Source organism: Dromaius novaehollandiae, chromosome 17 (genome assembly GCF_036370855.1).
Source record: "Dromaius novaehollandiae isolate bDroNov1 chromosome 17, bDroNov1.hap1, whole genome shotgun sequence".
Lineage (NCBI taxonomy): Eukaryota > Metazoa > Chordata > Aves > Casuariiformes > Dromaiidae > Dromaius > Dromaius novaehollandiae.
The window spans coordinates 13,540,266-13,558,789 of record NC_088114.1 but is presented as its reverse complement, the minus strand read 5'-3'; the positions used below and the strand labels follow the sequence as shown (position 1 = coordinate 13,558,789).

General features: G+C 40.0%; 1 protein-coding gene across 6 annotated transcripts in view; it reads left to right on the top strand.

The window, feature by feature from the left end:
* The window catches only part of CCDC60 (coiled-coil domain containing 60), a 70,206-nt gene extending 63,871 nt beyond the window's left edge, over positions 1-6,335 (top strand). For 2 of the 6 annotated variants that reach the window (XM_026119040.2, XM_064522285.1), the window contains 3 exons: positions 1,283-1,414; positions 3,960-4,149; positions 5,631-6,335. In XM_026119040.2, coding sequence (XP_025974825.2) covers positions 1,283-1,414; positions 3,960-4,149; positions 5,631-5,729 — 421 coding nt within the window. In that variant the 3' untranslated portion in view covers positions 5,730-6,335. Of the gene's footprint in view, positions 1-1,271; positions 1,415-3,959; positions 4,150-4,606 lie in introns of those variants that run through there. The other 4 variants (XR_010392089.1, XM_026119043.2, XR_010392090.1 and 1 more) reach the window with 4 other exon arrangements.
* Positions 6,336-18,524: the final 12,189 nt, after the last annotated feature.

Below are 18,524 nucleotides of genomic sequence, written 5' to 3'. Positions count from 1 at the left end.
TGCCTTCAGGCCTTTAATGATGCATCTAGTGGTTTATATGGAGTGACATTAAAATAATAATAACAGGGATGGTCCAGAAACTTTTATGACTGCCCAAGTACAAAAAATGTACTACAGGTTAAATATTTACAGTAGTGTTTTGGGATATTTCTGAACTACTTCTGTAGATGTACTTATTCTGGATGTCATAATCCTTTTCTCACCCAAGGAGTGAATAATAAATTCAGTCCGCATGCAATCCGTAAGGCTGTCTTATGTTTTCAGTTCCACGATCACTACCTTGTTCTTCAACATTACTTGGACTCTTCTTGTAATAACAGTTGCAAATTCCTCTCTCAAGGAGAAAATATAAGAACAGCCTTTTCCTAGATCAGTGACATTTCTACTTTGTTGACCAGCCAAAGTCTGTCAACCATTTCCTTTCATCCAGAAACATCATCTGTGGTATTTTTGCAAGTTCTTTCATCTCAATAAGCAACAGACCTGAGATCCTTCTCTACATTACTGTTCTGAGGAGTGTTATAGACACTGTCTTCTTTCCCTTCTCTCTTCCTTCTTTTTTCCATTCTTATGTTCATCTGTGTACTTACACTTTTTGTCTCAAAAGCTTTCCTTATCCGGAGCCTTTTCCCTTGTTTTCTCCCCTGAGCTGCTGTTGTGACTGGGTAAGGAATTAAATCATTCCAGCATCCTGCAGTATGGAAGGACAAGTCAGACAGAAACATATACTACTTGCAGCTATTTAGCCATGCTCCATACAGCCTCACAAGCATATTGTGTTCGATCAGGATTTGAGTATAAGTCATTTATTGGAAAGAAAGGCAGATGCTTATTTATTTTTCTTATAACATAGTAATGCTCTTTGTAGGAATGCGTACATTAGCCCAATCTCTGGGTAAAAGTTCCAGCACAGGCCATCTATTTCACCTCTTTCATGTTGTGTTTCAAATAATACTTTACCCTAAATCACTGGGCAGCATTGCTGTTTGCTTTTAAGCAGTGGATACTGTATACAAAGTGGAAGATGAATTTCAATTTAAATGTTTTGATTCTGAAGTTTGTTTCTTACTTTCCTCCTAGAGTTGATACAAAACAGATATTTTAGATAAGTTTGTAGAAATATAAATATACACAGAGCACTGCAAAGCTTATTAGTGTCCACAAACTAAACATATGATCTTTTCATTCATTGTTTTCTACCTTCCTTAGTATCTTCCTAAATAACTGTCAATAAGAACGGTAATGTTTAAAATACAATTTTAATTTTTAAGTTTATTTGTAGGAGGCAGGAAGAGAGATGCTGTCAAAAATACCAGGCTTTGAAGCATATCAAGTATTTTAAGAGAGACCTAGAAAGAATGAGACAATTGGGCATGAGAGCTGAAAGAGAACATGGTGAAGATGAACTCAAATGGTAAGGAAGCGCAGAGACCCTCAGTTCAGCTGAGATAGTCAGGGTCCCAGAGTTCTGCCACTAGTACAACAAGCTTTTTTTTTCTTTTTTCTTTTTTACCTCAAAGTGAAAGTATCACTAGAAACCATCAAAATGATTACTTGAAATGCAGGCTTTTCAAGCTGGTAGCAAGAAAAATTCAGAAATGATCTCGAGGATCAGATTTCAGCCTGCTCAGCAAATAGGTCAATTGGACATGGTAAGAAAGGCGATAAGGAAGAGTTCCTTTCAGTGGTATCAGGCAAAAGTGGTCAGTCCCTGCATTCTCACACCCTCCCCAACATGCAGCTTTATAGGAGGCTTCTTCATCCCTAAAGTATGTAAAACACACTGGACCCTGAAGATGAAAGATATTGTGTAAGTGTATGAGGTTAGATTTGCAACAACTTGCTACTGAACTGAACATTCACAGTACTAAAATTGGTGGCAGAAAAGATTTATCAGATAGCTGTCCAACCAAGTTAAAAAATACATATATTTCCCTGCAATTTTTTATGAACTGCATGTGGACAGTACTGCAACACTTACAGGGGCAAAAAGAGTAATCACCTAGATGTTTCCTAGTACAGTTACTTTGCAGAGTTCTAGTGTTTTATGTTTGAAAGAGTATTAACTGTATCCAGTGATCAACCTTGATATGCAAGCCAAAAATGCCCTACCAGAATACTTAGTGAGCTCACAGCATGTTCCCTACTGCCCTGTTGCTGAAAACTCCTTGGACATGGGATTACAAAGAGTTCAAGCTGCACCAAAGTGGTCTTTTTTTATTATTATTATATATTTTTTTTATAAGTCTACCCTCTTTTGTTCCTTTTGCTAGGGGGCCTTCTGTCCTTCTCCTATTTAAATAACTAAAAGTCCATTTATTATCTCAGAACCAAATTGCAGGTGACCCAAGAACATGTCAGTCATGAAACTAGTCTTGGCCTACTTAGAAAAGCTCAGGTTTAAATTGTCAAGCGTATTTGCTCCAGCTGACCCTCAAATTTAAGATCTGGCATGTATATAAGCCTGTAACTGGAGTCGATATGTTTTTGCTTTTATACTGATAGTTAAACTCGAAGAAGCCTTAATGTGGACACAGCTCCATGAGTATAAAGGAGAACACACTGATATGGTTTTTCACTTTCTCATGCAAGAATAGTAGCATCAGTCTACTATCCCTTCATAATGAAAATTCTGCTTCCATAGTAAGGAGGCTGTCTTGCTTTTACTATGCCAGTATAGTTAGAAGGGTGTAGCTGCCAGGCCTGTGCTGCAAAACGCTGTGTGTGAGGGATATGCAGAGATCATGCCAGAGAAATTGCTTTCACCGAGCCGCTTGCTTCATTTAAAGGAAGGCTGTTTTTTTCCCATGCTCATGCAAATGTTGCCTTGCCAGGAGAGCTGAATCACAGTAGGGGCCCTTTGCTAGTGTATGCTGTCAGTCTGGTTGTTTTACTTCTCTCATAAAGTGAGAAAAGCCAGAAATAATATAAACTGTGCACACTGGGGTATAAGAGCAGAGTGAACTTAAGATATTTTCTTTGAAAAAGGAAGTTAAGAAATGGATGGGTTATAACAGACCTCTGTGTGACACAGTTAATGTAACCACAGTAACCCAGTCAGTGGTAATGTGCTGGCTATAGAGCTGCACCAGCAGCATACACTCAAGTTTAGAACTGACCCTACTGTAGACCTGTTTCCTTTTTTACTGGTCTAGGGAGGAAAGTCCTCATCCTTCTTCTACTGGCACAGTAAAGTATATCCTAAATGGGGCGGGGGAAGGCAGCACTTCCTGCTGATGTGCTGCCAAATTGTCAGCCCTTTGCAATGGAAGAACCACAGCACGCCTCAGTCATGTACAGTCTGGAGAGGCTTGGGGCGTCAGTCTCCACGACTGTCAAAACAATACTGCAGAATTTACACACGACATTAAAAAAAAAAGGGAGTCTTTTCACAAGAGTTTTATTTTTATTGTAATGTGTAATTCTCCTTCTGAGTCTTTATATACAGAGTAAAAAGGCAAAGATGGTGTGTTACAGAGTGCTCACATCAGAGAGATTTATGTCAGCACATAGAGAGGGGAGAAATGATAGCATAGGGAAAGGGAATAGTAAAGAGAATAAGAAAGTGGGTCAGATCAGGCACTGATTGCATAGGAAAATCCTCAGAGGCTAAACAAAATCAAAAGAGGAAAGATGAAGAGGACAAATCAGTAGTAAAATGGAAACATTTGTTACGATTTTATTATTTGCTTTCATACCCAAGTTTGTCATCCAGAATTCAAATGAACAATGAAGAAGCATCTATTTTAATGCCAGTGCACAAGTCTGGTAAAATAAAGCACTTTTGCATTATTCACTGAGAATTACACTGAGTATTGCATTCCCCAAAGAGCCTTTTTTCCTCTGTAAGCTATGGAGGTGATGAAGTAGCAGAAATGCCAGGCAAACCCAGAATACCCACCAGATAAGTATTTGTTCCAAGGGCTTCTCTTTCATTGCTGCTCTTCTTTCTGTTAAAGGTTTCCTGTATTGCTGGCCAGACTCCCAGAGTCTGTGAAGAATGACCGTTATGTACAGAAAATCTTAAAGAAACTGGAAAAATTTGGCAAGAACCCTGACTTGAGAATTTGCCCTGACATATTTCTTAAGGCTCTGGCTGATCTCCAAGTGTGGGAGCTGTGTTCTCCAGAAATTGCTGCAGCTGTGGAGGTGAGAAGAGTCCAGTTCTTGGTACTCTGTGTGATGAGGATGGGGAGAGCAGACATCCGTGGGTGAAATTCATGCAGTGTGAAGTTATGAGGTGAAATCATTTGGGATCTCTCTAAATGAAGATAGTAATAGTCATCTTTTATAAGGCACTTCAAACTCTTCAAAGGAGCCATTATTCAGTGCATTATTATTCAGTGGCATTTTATTATTATGTCATTGTTGATTTATTTACTGCCAGAGTGAAAGTGACATCTGTCATAAATTTTTAGGATATTTTGAGAGAGTATTTGTTGTGCCCTGCAAAGGCCTGTCATTCGCAATGGTTACATCCACCAGCTATTCAAGTAATGTATTACACCACTGATCTAGGAACTCTGCAGATTTGTTTGTTTTGCTCTGCCAGCATGTAAAAAATAACGTGCTTCTCAAAATCTTAAGTTGGGCTCAACTCTTGTAGTTCTAGAAGCAATTTGCAGAAGAGGAAAGCTAGAAGAAAGAGGGAAGAAGGAAGGGAAGAGAAGAGAATACATTTAGAATGTATACTACTGTGTAGTCTAACCAGGTAACTTAACTTAAAAACTGGCAATGATGCCACCTTGTGTTTTTTGTTCTCCTCACAGTTCTTTCCTCTCAGCTACATGACCAACAGGCAGCAGGTTACAATGTCTCAGCATCTTGCATATTTTGGGTGTATCATGCCTTACAGCCTTAGTGCTCAAGGTGTAGAGATCAGACTACTTGCATTTTCTTGATGTCTGCCCTGATTTGCATAGTCATTAACCAGTGAGGGAGCCTTACCTTAATGTTCAGTATATAAATCTCTGTTGCTTGCTATTCCTTTAAATGTGTTTGTCTTTGCTGTTTCCATTTTGTTTCTTTTGCTTTTTGTTCCTTTGTATTAGTGCAATAGTAACAGTTAAAAAGATCTGAGCATTGTTGAATCTCCTATCTGCTTATTTACATGTCTTTCAAAAAGAACCACAGAGGAAGGAGGGCTTTCGTGTTCCTTCTGACTGGAACAGATGAAGGAAATTGTAGCATTTTAGGAGCAAGAAGAGCATCACTGAATATGAACTGGTTGATACTGACAAAAGACAGACATAGGTTCCAAATGAAGCTTTTATTCAACTTCAGGTTGCTTTCCTGTGTTTAGTTCAATGGTAGGTAGAAGACAGATGCAAAACAGACTTAAAACAGACTAGACTTTGAAGGGTTTGGGGTATAATTTACAGTGCAGATTGTAGAGTTTTGCTTTTAATTTATTTTAGAGCAAATCCAGTAGTTTTGAGAGTTGTGTTGAAAAATGTTCTCCTATTTTCATCTTTATTTTGGTGATATAAAACACTATACTGTTTGCAGAGGCTGCTATGGTTGTTCCATTGTCACCGTGCTCAGATTGTCCCACAGCACATCTGGTTGATGTTATCTCTCTCTCCTACACATAAGTAAAATGCTCAGGAAAACACCTTTTTCTGTTTCAGTTTGTACGTGAAAGTATTGTGCAGATGCCGGAAGAGGATTTCAGCGAGTGGTTTCAGACAAGAGTAACCCCTCTCAGTGCACAGTCCTCCACCTTTTAATCAAATGGCCAGATGTGATAGTTTTCTAGCTACAACTTTCTGGCTTCAAGCAGAATACCACTGTCTGTTGAGATCTGCCTCAAGCAGAACTGGGAAAGGGAAGTTAACTTCAGAAAATCCCACTGACCATCCTCGTACACCTAAAATTTGTCCCTCCACAGTGCTCCACTTGCTGTGGTCAGCCATAGAAAACAAAAACTAAATACTGTTGCTGCTTCCTGCGTGATGTCTTGGACGTGCAATCAAAATTCAACTTCACCTAACCATGTAGGATGAAATCTGAGTTCCCAGTCACAGGTCAGGTGTTTTCTTCAAATGTTCCTTCAACAGTACATACAGTATGACAGCAATAGTACAATATACTTAGTACAAATATACTGATTTCCATATCTAAATACCATTATTTCTGCTCTTCAGTTTAGCTCTCCTTAAAAAAAAAAAAAAATTCAAAACACAGGGTGGTTGTAAGCTTTAAGACAATTCTTTTTGAACCAATTCTTTTTTTGTAATTCAGATGCTTTATTTTTGCATTGAGTTTATTCTGTAAAGTTAATCTGTGAATATGGGTTAATTCTTGCCTTATTAAAATCATAATTGAAAAACTAAGCATCTTTAGATTCATTTTTGAGGTTTCCACTTAAAGATACATTTTCCCCTGACTACCTTAGCATACGTTTGTTGTTATTCTGCTGGGTAGGACAGTAGAATGATTCCTGAATTCAGAGGCAGTGCTAAATACATGACCTTTGTGAACCTGTCTGGGCTTAACCATCTATTTCATGGTGGGTGACAACTGCTGGGCAATGGAATCAGTGACACAGTGACCGTCGAGGCTGATGATCGGAATGAGCTGGTTGCCCACCTGCCACAGCTTCTAGAGGGCCTGCTGGGCAGAAAGCCCGTTAGTTTTTCAGCCACATAGTATGGGGAAACAGTGCAGGCTCAGGGTCCAGATGAGAACAGTGACCATTAAAGTGTAATATGTTATTGACGAATGGCCTCATTTTGTTTACTTTCTCCTTCTCCTCCTTTAGCAAGATGTTTTTCATGGAAAAGAGCTAAGAGCATGGATTTTTTTTTGAGTTACAGCTATCAGAGAAAAGTGAGCCCTTAAAGCTCTGTTGTGCTCTCACTTTTCTCATTCCGTACATGGTGGTGGTAACCTAGCATTTTTACAGATAATGAAGCTGTATTTTACCCTATATACAAATCCAGTGGCAAACTCTGTAGGACTGATCCAGTGCCCAGTGAAATCAGTGTCAGGGCTCTTACCAGATGAGCAGGATCAGGACCAGAGGTCTCATTCTGACCGGTCAGACCTCAACTCCATGTGTTTGTTGTATTCCTCAGTTTCTGTAACCTCCTTGCAGCTCTCCATGATTTTGAGAAAGGACAGAGAGCCGCAATACAAACAGAGTTTGTACCCCTACCACCCTGCCCGATCACTTTCTAGTTGTCTATTTTCCCTGAAATCCTTGAGTTTCAGTTAATTTTGCATAAGGTAATGGGAGTAAGTTCTGCAGAAATTGCTTGTATTGTGGTTGGGGCAGTGTACCCAACAGGTATGACATGTCATATCTTTGCCTTTGGAAATCTTGTCCGGATGGCATTGGAAGATTTTGGAGATTTGTCTGGAATTTGTCCTGGAGTCAGGTTGGGGCAGTAGCTATGTGACATCCAAGCATGCCCACTCCATGTGCCCTCGAAAGCAAGCTGGGTAAAACCAATGCACTCAGAATGCAGCATACTTGCTGCACGTGTGCAGATCGAGAGTGTGTATGTACCAGTGGCCCACTGCCTTCCAGAAATGTCAGAATCACTGTTCCAGTATTGTACAAAACTCTTGTACTGTGGGAGACCCTAGTTCTGCTGTGCTTTGGGATCATTTCACCCTGATCAAGCTTCATCCTTGTGCTGTTGTGTCACCCTGTGGTGACAGCTAATATTACATGCAAACAAAAAGAAATCTTAATTTAGCAGCTTGGGAGCTCCTAGTTGAACTGTGATTACACAAGATGAAACCTTTGCCTTGGCCCTTCCTCACCATATGGAACTGCAGATGAGAAGGTCATAAGTTTTCCTTACATATAAGATATGGAAACAGAGGGACTCTTCTCAGCTGGAATGCATCAGCCACGCTGCTGAAATCAGCACTTTACACCAACCGAGCATGTAACCTGGAGTGTCTGCTCACAGGTAAGATGAGATGATTGTGCCAAATGTAATTAGCTAATGTCTGTGCAGTTCTTTGACCTCCCAAAGCAGGATGCCAACGCTGAATGTTAAGTCGCTAATGTAGTTTTTGTGGGGTTTGAAATATCTTATGCATGATTCAATTTGACAGTGGCTCTTTTATCTCCCTCCTACTGTCCCCTGGTAATATGGGGGACTCCTCTAGAAAGAAATTAGATCATCTTTTCTCCTACCCTGATGTTAACCTAACAAAAAAATTTCTGCTTCTTTTCATCTGAGATGGAGATGGAGCAAGATGGCAGTTTCTCTGTTCCTGCTTCCTGACAAACTCATGGTTTCCTCGTTACTGACCAGATAAGATCCGTATCCCTACTCAAGTCTTTGTATGCCAATTCAAAAACTGGAACAATACAGAGAGGTTAGAGATCCATACCTAGATAGAAGTAGAAACAGCCAGAACAGTGGCTTGTAGCTAGTACAATCTCAGCTATATGAGCCTCGTTCAGTGCTTCCTCCTTTGCCCTGCCACCCCTTACATCCTCATATAGAGCCTCTCTCATGCTTTTGAAATCCATGGCCCAGACATAGCAGCCATTTGTGCTTGATACAGAATTTCCAGGCAGGGCAAGAAGTTGGCACAACACTGCCTTGTCTTCTAGCAGGACTCTGTGCTGATAACAGCTTTGCTATAAGGAATTCTCCAGCTACAGCATTGCCTCATGAGACATTCCCCATCCAGTGGTCAGGTATGCCCTGCTCCTGTGTCCCTGCCATGCAGGCTCCCCACCATCATGTTGCCTGCACATACAGCTAGTGCTTTGCTGTACCGCTTGGCACACAGGCCCTTTCTTTTTCCCCTTGCATGAGCTGTCACTTGGGGTCTCCTGTATCAAGATGCTGGATAGTTGGGAGACCTGCTCTAGTTCAAGTTGCAGGAAATACAGAACATGTATATACTACTGGTACCAGAACAAATCAAACTGTGCTCTGTGAAGCCAGCTCTGCAGTTTTTAACGTACTGTGATAAATACGGAAGAAATGTCAGAGGTGAGAGTAGCAAAATCTGCAAGTGCATTTTGTCCTTGCTGTTGGGAACAGTAAAAAAAACAGTGAAGACAGAGACCTTAACGTACAGATCAAACATACAAACTTACTGATACTTCTAAGTAAAAATTATTTTTCTACCTTCATCAAATATAAATACATTGCTGAATTTTCTGTAATATGATTTAGGGAAAACCATGTACATTCCTCTATGCTTTGAAGAGTTTCTGAGATGGGAGGAGTTTTTTATATCCTTGAGATATCAGGAAGGTTAGAACCTCTAACTAGCCTCTGTTTAAATAAACCACAACTGTCTGTTATAACCAAGAGTTTTGTGCTTCATGATTTATCTCCTTTTCTTATTGCAGTATAAGATAAATAATCTGTCTTGCAAGCTGCAGTGCCTTTGGCAACAGCTGGGCAAACTGGATCCAAATCTGGTAAGTGTGAGAACTAAGGCTGGGGTGACATATGGTCCCATTCAGGTTCATCCAGAGTGAAGCTGCTGAAGTGTTGGAAGAACTTAATAGAAATTATAATTTCTTGCTACAAAATGCTTTAGGAGAAAAAAAAAATTTCTGCAGCTTGGGCAAAACATAGAAAATATGTGCTACATTTGCAAAGTTGTAGATTTCATCTGTAGATGACTGATAGCTAGGAGAAAAGCTTTTTTTCATGCAAGAACGCTGCTAGAAAAGATCTCAGAGAGCTTTTTAAAGCTTTTAAAGGGCTTTAAAAAAGACTTTTTAAGGTGTTTTCTTTTTTTTCTTTTAATACTCAGTTATCTATGGGTTCTCCCCAAAACTCTTGACTCACTACTCTCTCTCTGGAGTCACTGCTCCAGTACACTCTTGCAAGGTAGGGTCAGACTAATCCATTTGACACATTTGGAGATGGAGGCAACGAGAGTCCTAGTGATTTGCAAAGGTCAGCAGAGTGTGCGGTTGTGGTTTGTCATCAATGGAGTGAGAGGTGCTCTGTCTGCTCAGCCTTCCTCCCCTTCCCTTCTGGTCCTTTACAATTGCAGCTAACAGGCCAGTCACTCCCAAACCCCATTAGCCAAAAAGAACTGTGCAAGCTTGGGTGGTCACTTTGTGCACTGGAGGGGTGTTTGGAGATTTCAGACACTGAACTGGTGGAAAGAGAATCTTGGTCCTGTTCCCCACTGCCAGACCCTCCTCAGATTGCACCTCTGTGAAACTGAAAAAAGAACAATTTTCTGGGTCTCACTAGTAGCTAGGCAAGAAGTTATTGTTCCTTGAGACTTGCTTGAGTGTTAGGCTGACAAGTGCCATAGGAAAACTTATCAATTAAAATAACAAATAATGCTTCTTTCACCGTTCACCCTTTCCTTCCACTTCAAAACAGTTCCGAAATTATCATCTCTACTCTCTTTTTCATAAGAAAGATCTGCATATGGTAGAAAAGATGCCAACCATCTTACTATATCAGCAACAGTACTCCCACTCTGTTTTATTTTAGACATAAAAAGCAGCGTCTTATAAATAGGGATTATAAAATAAACATCTCTATCCTTCTTGGAGATAGGCTGTTTTATTGTAAATAAATGTCACAATCATTGTAGGGGTTTTCAAAAATAGGGGCATGTCTTTTTAATTGCAATTTCAATTTTATGCATCACCACTCTATTCTGCTGTCTTGTAAATTAATGGAACCATACCGGCGTCTTAGAGACATAACTAGATTTGGCCTCAGACATTAATAACAACAATTCTTTTTTGCTAAAGTTTAATAAATGTCATTGCTGTAGCACTGCAGAAGATAAAAGCTTAGAATAACAAAACTCTATATTTGGGACTAGATCCAACTCCTATGAAAGTCAATGAGAGATTTGCTTGGACTCTTTTGATTACTCTCTATTACTCTGAAATCAGAAGAGGTTGTTGTGATAAGGGCAAAGACTGATCTTGTAACCAGCAGCTCACTCTTTTACTCAAGGTACTGTTAGTAGCCATACTATTTGCTACGCAGCAAGCCTGTGCAAAACAAAATAAAATACACTTCACAGTAGAAAAGCTGGCCAACACCAAATGAAAGTGATCAGAGAGAAAAACAGATACAGAAGGAGGAATGCAGCTCGGAAGGATTCTCAGGTGCCCCACCTTAATTTCCTGTCTCTGGTGAGACTTCTCCTCCTATGCCTAAAAATAGTTTCCAAAGAAGGACCTGGGATGTAGTCACACCAACGGCATGAGGTCATTGATCTGGACAAATCCTTCAGCTGTTCAGTGGCAGAGAGGTTTCTGTACAGACCCATTCTTCTAGCTGAGGTCCCCATCTTAATCCTCTATCCATGGACTTCCAAAGACTTGTTTCCTTTTGGATGCATGCTGAAGGGGTACAGAGGCCCTTCCATGGGGAGTTTCACTGGGAAGTATGTTTGAGGAATGGTTTAGAGGTTTAGAACTATTAAAGGCTCATTTATGGAAAATAAACTTAGAGCCATTTTGACTTATCAGTGCAGACACAATGCTACCAAATGTATAGGTTCTTCTAAAGCACCTTTAGATAAGACTGTTCTCCAGTACAATAAAAGGACATAAAGCTACTCTTTCCCATTCTGGCTGGAACTGAATATCACCTTTGAAGGTAATAGGCTTCCTTGGTATAGAACTTGCTAACTTAGCCAATCCACCTGGCTCATTACCTGGAGAAGTTAGAACAATTTTTGGAGGTGCACAAACAACTTACCCCCTCCAGTTTTGTTATAACCCACACAAGGCTTGGCATGGCTTGTTCCATCCCACCCCTCAGTTCTTCTGGGTGGGAAATGTAAATGTATAGCCCTATATTTGATATATTTGATATGATTTGATATATTGTGGGTTTGTTTTTCTTTAGCAAAACCTTGGCTTCTTTGATATAACTGACTATTGGCTGAAAGAAATCCCTCTCAAACATCCTCCTGAAAAGTCATAAACAGCTGATCGTGAAAAGCTAGGAGGACATACCAGGGCAGGAAACACTCTGTAATTGTCCTGTTTCTTATACTCTTCCTAATCATCTATTGGCCACTGTCAAAGATGAGACACAGATGGATTTTGGTCTGCCCGATGCCTGTGTTTTATGACAATATTGGAGAGGGAGGGAAAAGTTGAGACTGTTGGGTGACAGTCCAACACACCAGTGTCATTGTAACGTATTTGATGTTGTATTTATCTATTCATCAGGGTAGCGGGAAGGATGTTCACTCAGGAGACCTTTCAACAGTGGAAAGAGGGGCACGTTATTTGCTGCTATGACAGAAGGGCAGCATCTACATCCTTGAGCCAGCTGCTGAGTTCCATGTTTTGAGGAGGCCACCACTGTGACTCTCAAGCTTTTTGAGGTGAGTGGTCATGTCTATGCTTTAGAGCAATCTTAAGGAATAAAAGGCAGATGCTAGGTTATCCTACAGATGGGGAGAAGGAAAATAAATGGCCTACTCCACTGGAAGGGAAGGAATCTGTTCTTGCACAAACCAGAGCGAGCTTAACACTAAATCTTTCCCCTCAGAACATGCTTTCCAAAGGATCTGGCAAGCAATAGCTACACAAATCTCCGGGAGGTTTTGCCCCGCACAATTCCATTATTTTCAGTGAGGTCTGTCCTGATTAACAGCGTCAGTTTTCAAGAATCAGATTTTATGTTGTTGAACTGGTCTTATGCAGTGCAGTTCACAGGGCAGGATTAGACCCTAAAGGAGGTAAAAGCTGAGAAAAAAACTTTTGTTATTGTTAACATTTCTTTCCTTTTCTGTGGTAAAGGATTGTTTGTTTTCTATGTGATTTATATAGCTCTTTATTAGGGTGGCTGTATTTTAGTACGTTGCATTGTAAGTCACACCCAACTATATGTGATAGATTTAGTCATTGTGCTATAAATTGTAGTGAAATAAAAAAAAAACCTCATAGCTGACAACTGGGCCATTCAGTTTATTTCTATTGCTAGATTGCTAGATTATTGTAACAGTCAGCAAAACATTGTCTGCATAGAAAATTTATTAGAGCCTTTTCAAGAATATTCTAACAAAAACCTGCCTTTAAGAGGTTGTTTCCTACCCATGGTTTCTTCAAACCATGTTTGCAAAGCACGACAGGTTGCAGCTAAGGGAAATACGTATGGTCCATCATAAAAACTTAGTACAAAAAGTTTGGAGGGAAGGTTACAATGTTCAATTGTTCCCATTTGCTGTAGGAAAAGAGGAACAACTGTGACCCATAAAATCTAAGTGGTTGAGATAAAAATGACAAAAAGCAATATAATGTTTCAGAAAAAGGCATCGGGCTTGCAGTACATCCTGCTCTACCTGTGTGAAAAAAGAATCCAGGACACGAGCAAGGAAGGAATATCTGATCAGTTTTTTGGGAAGACCTCTCCAAGTTCCTTAAGAGAATTACCAGATTTTCTCACGTGCGAAGAAAAACAACAAAACCACTGGAATTATTAAAATAGTCATTTAATATGGAAATGATGTGGGGATGAGAGATGGGCAACCAGACTCCTCAGTGGTAAGCAAGGAACATTAGCTACTAGTCTTTCTCTGCAGTTTCATAGGGAAAGAGAAAGCCATCTAAAAGGCATTCAGAGCAGAGTTAGTGTTGGTACACTGGATTCTGGTCGCATCTGGAGAAGCAGTTCTCTCTCTGTTAGCTATAGAGAGAGCTGAGAGAAATCACTTGACTAGAATTACATGGCTAAATCTCAGTTTTGTGAGTACTCCTCCAAGGAAAATTTTTGAAAAACATCTTTCTGAGACAGCATTTCATCTGGATGTTTGACAGCCATGGAGCATAGTGTGACAATTCTGTCCCAAACTAGAATATTTGCATACTTATCAATCTGATGTGCTGGTGTCCACCCAATCAGTAGTTTTATCAGTGCTGCAACTTGACTTTATATCACAAGACAAATGTAAACAGTGAGTTTATATGTTTGAACAGATTTTTTTGGAATTGTCATCAAACGTAAGATATAAATGAGGAAAAAGAATAAGGTCCTGTTGTGTCTAACATTCAGGTTATTTCCTGTTGGGTTTCATGTCACAAAAACAGTGTCTTAGTTGCTCTTTTCCCTATTAAATGGTCCCTTGATGGAACAGCTAAATGAGTTCTGGGCCATGTTCACCAGTGTGCTCTAGGCCACTGCAACTCCACTGAAGTAAAGCTGGAGTGATGTGATCAATCAGACCCAAGCTTGATGACTGTTCTAATTACTGCATTTGGAAATTCTTAATGGGAGAAGAGTCCATGTATAAACATGTGAGAGACAGAGAGATGGCTCCTATGGGATGCTACACAATAGAAAAGTGCTAAAAAGTTTATTATTTATTTATAGAACAATTAGTATTCAGCTTATCCCACAAGTATAGATCTAACTCTAGATCCAGACTTTCCCTAGTAGGTGCATTCAGCCTTTTGGTTCAAGCCCTACTCTCTTTATAAGTGATATAACTGACCTAGTCCAGCCATAGAACGATATGCACAGCTGTGTCTGTGTTTTGCTCTCATTTGTTCCCGTGTGAAACTGGAGATGATCCAGTGAAGTCCATGAAGAGATTCCAGACAGAGCTGGGGTGAGTGAGAACTGAATTCAGTTAATTGTCTGCAGCAAATGCCTTAATAAGCAGAATGAGCCAAAATAATATTAAATAATCGAAAAACACCTCCATAAACATTTGAATTTATGAAAATGATTCAACAGCAGTTTTTGATTACTCCCTAGTAGAAGTTAGATGGCAAATTAACATTGCAATTTCTTTGATAATACAAATACCATGTGAGTTGCAAAATTGCTCAAATTCTTAAACTACTGGGTCTGCTGTAAGTGTTTTCAGGAACTGCTACAAAATAAATGTTATTAAGAACTTTTCTTAATTTAAAAAAGAAGTGAAAAACATTCATAAATATTTTCAAAAGGCTGAATTTATAGCACAACAATGTCTGAAAGGAATTCTAATATCAGGAAATCTCTGAAAAAATAGGTGCACAATTTTCAAAAAGCAAGATATAATTGAGAAAGGTGTCTGATATCCAACCCCTATTCCCAGAGGAAAACACATGAAGTTAGATTTAATATAACATAGGATGTCCACAGGCAGTGACAGAGAAAGAAAGTTTTTTCATTCACTGTTAAACTTTAAAAGTAGTACAGTAATTTGAAGCCAATAAATAAGTTGACTGTGCAAACCTGCAAGTGCTTAAATGCATGTAAAGATGTCTTAACAATTTTTTCTCCAAGATCAGGCCCTTTCCATACCATCTCCTGGCTTCTGACCTGCCTGATTTAGTCATGTACCCACATTAAATGATCTGTAAACCCAGCTCAGACAGCAATAGGCATCTGCTCAGTGCTGTGGGTGACCTGTTTTATGCTGTGAGGAGCCCTTGTTTTTTCTCACTGTCCCATTTCCCTGGAAATGAGTTCATGTTCTTGGAAGTTTTTTTCCTTGTGACTGACAAGACAGCCTGTTGTAGCAGTCTTCTCATAGTACTGAAATGGCAGGATTCATCTTACCTCACTTTAACCGTCTTAAAGCAAAGCCTCAAAGCTGAAGCTAGGCCGGGTTCCCTTTAGAGTCCGCGCAGAGGAAAAGGCAGCCCAAAAGAGTTCACATGGAACTTCTATTTGACTCCAACTGCAGTAGAAAATCCATGTTCAACAACATGGCTCCTCCATTAACAATAAGCACAAGGCACAAAGTTCTGGTTCAAAGCCTGAACATCCCAAAATGTAGAAATATTTGAGTTTAAGATCACGTAAGAAGGATAGGAGTGTTTTCTGCAGCTGAAGTTCAGGTAGAAGAAAACAGACAGTTCATCTCAGTTCACTGTAAATAGACTTCTACGCAAAGACCAATCAGTGCAAAGCAAATTTGGACTCTAAAATGTACAAAATGTACAGAAGAAAGGATTGATTTAGCAGAAAGTCTGGAAGGAGAGAAAGCTGGAGACCTTGGAGACACTAGTTGGCATTACTGATTAGGAACAGACAAGGAGTCATTTCCATCCAATAGCTGCTTGAGTGATAGAGATTTCTTTATAGCCAGATAACAACAGGAACCAATAATGCAGTTCTGTGCTTGTTCCTTCGTAGCCACAGTCTCTGCGTTTGTGAAGTGTTGCTAAGTGGCTTGGCAATCATAAGAACGAACAGCAAGCAGAAAAGGGATGTTCCCACAGACAAGATCTTGTGAAAGGCACAGCACATAAGCACAGCTTCTTATGAAGGAAGATCCAGTGACCAGATACATGAACTTGATTTTTCAGAAAAATAATGGGGTCAGTTCTCCCCTGTAGAAGAGTATGTCTGCACAAGCAGTTAGTAAAATGAGGTGAAGTATTACTCTCTGGAACATGGAGGCCTCGATCCAATTTCCTATGTCCCATCTCCGGGTGATCTCCCTTCTGGATGACTGCAAGTCAGGGCACTCAGCTACATGACAGAAGTACGAGCCCTGCTGCGTAGACACAGCCTTAATCCCTGTGGACTTCCTTGTTCCATTTGTAAAATAGGGACTTTTTTACTACCATGAGATATTGTGATAAGTATATTAAGAATTTTCAGTTACTGTGCAGTGGAGACAATATGAAAATTTTAGATGGACTGGAAGCTACCCCAGTTTATAATAGAATACACTCACTAAAGCAGCAGTCCTGTTTTTCGTGATCAAATAAAAATACCGTTCAAGACCATGTCTAAAAAGTGTCAGAAACTGAAGGCTTTATGGCTTTGAACTCCTGGTGATGCTGAGACATCCATGATAATGTTCTTGTTAGCTGGGTTTTTTTCTGAAATAAAGCTTGAATGGATCTAGTGGAGCAAAGTAGCATGGAAATATTTTATCTCTAATTTTAGCATCTGGGTTTAATATGGAAATTGAATTATATGATTTCTAGTCTCCTGGGTTTATGATTTTCTCTTCCCTGAGGGATTACAAGGTAACCAGGTTTACAGTTGTCTCAGGGAACACAAAGTGTGGCTGAATGTTGGGAGATTACTTGGGAGAATTTTTTTTTAAGATAAGTAGAACTCAGCTTGGAGCCTTCCCTGGTCATAGGCTCCCTGAAAGTGCTTTTTTAAGTCTGGATGGAGGAGGCTCCTGAGAACATCTGGTCTATTGTATTCAGAAAGGCTTGAGTCTATGATCTAGCCAGAGAACAACAGTTCTTGAAAAAGTAGGAAAGTGTTGTTCACAGGTCTCCTTTTATTATTTCTTTTGTCTTTTTTCTGCTTACAACCCAGAACGGTTGGAGAGGAAACAGAGGAAATGATTGGCAGCTGTGTGACTATACTGAGAAATTACAGTTTGTTTTTAGAGATCACTGTTGGCAATCCTGTCAAGTTGTTATTCCTCTGTTGTGTACAGTACACTGTCTGAAAACATTTGGTTGCTGTCTTTTCTTCCAGATCAGTTGGAAAAGAGCCCTGTGTTCTTCTTCACCCTAGTGAGAGCAGAGAACATGATCTGAAATAAGGTTAGTTGAACCAGCACTGCTGCCATAGGGACTGGCTCTGCTAATCAAATACAGCCCCATGTAAGGCCAGTTTGGTGACATAACGCCACGTTCTAGCAAGAACTGCGTTCCCAGAAATGCCTCCCTCACCCTACAATGAGCTAGGGAAGCCTAGCCCATCTGGCCAGTCTCTTGGGCCAGCACAAGGTCCCACCTGCTCCTTCTCCCCCAGCATGATTTTACATATCAAGTGCGCTTGAAGAGAACTCATTATGCTCAGGACTTGCAGAGACTCTTCTCCTTAGCAGTATGGAGAACCAATGAGGAAGCCCTTTTTACCTTCTTGTCTGGGGATAGATGTCAGTCCTAGACAACCTCTGAGCTATAAACTAACATTTTGATCTTTATGTGGACTTTGACTTCTGTGTGCAGACACCAGAACTTTTTTTCAGAACCACTATGAACTGTGAACGTGCCTTTGAGGAGAGCCCTGCCAGTCAGCAATAGAGCAAATCATGCTCTGCATTACAGCAAAACCTGCCCTCAAGCTACAGCTCTCACCAAAATCAGTAAAACAGGGAAGAAGGCTTTTAAAAAAATCTTTAAACTGTCATGTCTGTAGTTTAGCTGCTTTGCCCATCATGATAAGCAATTTATCCAACATCTTGCCTTATTCATATCACTGGGGAAATCTTTGCCCTGTGCAGAATGATCAAATATAAATGATCTGTTCCTTTTTCAAGACTCAGCTTGAGTCTTGAGCAAGGCTGCAAGCAAATATATTGGGTACTCTGACTCATGTTCTTGGAGGGTTGTTTTTACGATTGCTGTCCTGGGAGATACACCTTTAAACTCTTAGTTAATGTTCTTAAATAATTTTCACAGCCTTCTGCTGAGCTATTTCAGCACAATGGTCCTTCCATCTGAGGACTTTCCCAGCTTCTCAGGAATATAACCACCCTTCACCACCACAGTCAGTGAAATCAAACCATTGGCTGAATACCTCTTTCTCTAGCTCAGTAAGTGGCTGCATATCAGCAGCATTTAAAAATTAATCAGTCTTACCTCAATAGGATACACTTCTTGCATTTTAACCCATCTT